The sequence below is a fragment of the Phytophthora parasitica genome, assembly GCF_000247585.1.
Source record: "Phytophthora parasitica INRA-310 unplaced genomic scaffold supercont2.5, whole genome shotgun sequence".
Classification (NCBI taxonomy): domain Eukaryota; phylum Oomycota; class Peronosporomycetes; order Peronosporales; family Peronosporaceae; genus Phytophthora; species Phytophthora nicotianae.
The window spans coordinates 147,734-150,593 of NW_008648991.1; the positions used below are offsets into that span (position 1 = coordinate 147,734).

Below are 2,860 nucleotides of genomic sequence, written 5' to 3' on the forward strand. Positions count from 1 at the left end.
TTGAAGACGTCACAGTCTCTAACGATGAAGAACTCGACGGCTTAGCCACAAGTTTGCCTAGCTGTTCCAAGGCCTGACTCCGGGCCTCAGGGTCGTCCGAACACAGTTGTCCCATCAGATCATTATCCTCCCACCCCTGTGTCTCCTCATCAATTGGCAACCAGGCATCCGACGGAGTGTCCACGATAATCGGACCCAAAGCTGCCAGTAAATCCTCGTCGTCAAACTTACACGCATCAACACGTACCACACACAATCGACAGCATCGATTCTTCCGGATTTCACCGATGCGAGCTTCCACTTCGTACAGTTCCGAGCAATCTCCACACACCATGTGACCACAGAGTTGACAATAGAAATCGCGACGGAAGAAGTGGAACGTCTTGTTGCAGATCAAACATCGCTTCTCCATCAGCGGGTCTGCGTATTCCTTGGGAAAGTAGATGAAAGACTGGAAACCAAATCGTCGACGGCGAATCACTCGCTCGAATTGGGACAACGATTCGGTTAGTATCCGCATGATATGACGTGCCTCCGGGTTCATTAACGTGACACGACGTCGCGCCAAGTCTTCAGGCTGGGCCTCGGGGTTGTCCGTTAAATCCTTGGTAAAACTTCGAGTGGATTTATCCGAAGCATACGCGTGTGTAAATATCTGAGTACACTGTCGATTGCTTCCTCCACTACTTGAAATAAACTGCAAGTCGAAGCCAACTCCAATGTGGTCGATCTCGCGGCGTAAAGGCGAGCTATCAGCAACCGGTAGGATCTGATCGTAAACCTCTTTCGGTACTGTTTTCATTAGATGCACCGCGCGTTTCTTGTCGGAGTATTGGTGCGTGTAGGTCGAAAAAACGAGCTGGTGAGTTCGGCTGTGGCGAGACCGAAGACGCGTCTTTAAGCTCACATCGGGACGCATTGTAGATGACGTGACGGAGATCACTCCAGTCTTTTCTTCATGTTGGCGACCAGAGTCGATAGCTATACGTTGGTGGAACAGTACTTCACCTTTCTTAAACTGCTTTCCGCATAGAGATTTCATTGTGGAGTCGTAGCCATCTGAGTCTTGATGCAACAGCACGCTTAGAGCTTCGTTCAAATGGCAACGAAGCTCCGTTTTGGCTGCCATGGCATGTAAAATGTCGTTATCATTGTCTGACTTGACTGATGAGTAATACGGCTTCAATTCAGCTAGATACACCCCTCCCTTTCCTGTGCTGTGCTTCCATCGATCACCTTTCGCGTTGTGGCGTACAGCTGCTTGGAGCTTCGGTACCGTAGCGAAAATGTCTTCGCAGATTTCCTTGTCGGAGAATACCAACTTCTGTAGAGAGTCGCGGACACTGCGTACTACCAGGCCGTTGACGTCTTCGTCCGAATTGGCAGATCTGCTGGTGTACTTATCTTCTGAATGTGGGTTCGACATGTTTGACTGGACGGCGGTCGGACCGTTCCACGAATGTAAAGTGCGTCGACAGTTCATGGCTCCACTGCAGCAGGTAATAAGGTGTAGTAGTTGCCTTTGTCCGTCGAATTAGCAAGTGAGATTCCGGCAAGTTGGTTTAATCGTAGCGGGGCAGAGAGAGGGCCAAGCACACAGGTGCGATTGTGATGGCCCAGCTGTACTCCACGTCAACATGGAAATCGGGAGAGTTTGACTTAGGAATGTTGAGAGAGTGCATTGCTCCGTCAACGCTCTACGCGTACCTTGACCGGAAAAAAGAATTGGGATGTGAAGCGACACAAAGGCTCTCATAAGACACAATACATAATGTGAAAGGTGTTGTTGGTTACCTACTGTTGTAGCTACTTGCTGTCCACGATCCATTACGGGGATTTTAATACAGCAGCTGTGGGTTTATTCGCGATGAGCACATGTAAGAGAGCTCCTTGTAACTGTGGTTCACGAGCGATTTGCTCCATCACTACATTGCCATCTGAAGGGTGAAACGGCCACCTGCTTGCCCGTGATGTTCTCATTGAATGCAAACTGCTTCCAGTGCACACACAGGTAAGTACACTACCGGTCAAAATAAACCGGCCACCCACGTTTTGGTCGATAACTCGGCCAATTTTTAGCGTTAGAAAGTGAGCTTTTGATATGTTATTTGTGTTGTATGGTGACAAAGACTACTCGTGCTAACACTCTAGTTTTTGCGGTTTGCAGCGTAGTTCGCATACAACTTTCGTTTTAGCACTACGGTCCTAACTTTCGGCCACCAGCATCCCATACAAATCACTATACAAAACGAAATGGGTACAAACTACGTGTATTAGTAGTGTGTTTTGTCGCCCTTCCTTTCGATCACTTCGATGCACCTGCGCGGCATCGACCGTACCAAAGTCATCAGCGTCGACAGCTCGATGGACTTCCACGCTTGCAGAATAGCCTCCGTTAGTTCAGCCACAGTAGAGTATTGCTTACCATTTGGGTACACCTTGCGCGCCAGAAGCGCCCACAGATTCTCGATGGGGTTGAGATCTGGTGAGCGAGCTGGCCAAGTCGTCAAGTTGACGCTCTGCTCCTCGAAAAACTGCGTCGTCTCTCGTGACGTGTGTATCGAGGCGTTATCTTGTTGGTAGACATAATCCACACCGTAGTGTAGGTGAGCAAAGGGCAGCAAGTACTCAGACACAGTGTGTATATAGTGCGCAGAGGCTAAGCACTGCCAGCTTCGTCTTGCCCTTCGCGCTGAAGCCGCCCCACACCATCACGGATCCGCAAAAACTAGAGTGTTAGCACAAGTAGTCTTTGTCACCATACAACACAAATAACATATCAAAAGCTCACTTTCTAACGCTAAAAATTGGCCGAGTTATCGACCAAAACGTGGGTGGCCAGTTTATTTTGACCGGTAGT

General features: G+C 49.0%; 1 protein-coding gene across 1 annotated transcript in view; it reads right to left on the bottom strand.

Moving 5' to 3' along the window:
- Positions 1–1,426, bottom strand: part of PPTG_21393 (hypothetical protein) — a gene marked incomplete at its 5' end in the record, with an annotated part of 4,281 nt that extends 2,855 nt beyond the window's left edge. The window contains one exon of the mRNA XM_008897403.1: positions 24–1,426. Within this exon, the coding sequence (XP_008895651.1) occupies positions 24–1,426 (1,403 nt within the window). The remainder of the gene's footprint in view (positions 1–23) is intronic.
- Positions 1,427–2,860: the final 1,434 nt, after the last annotated feature.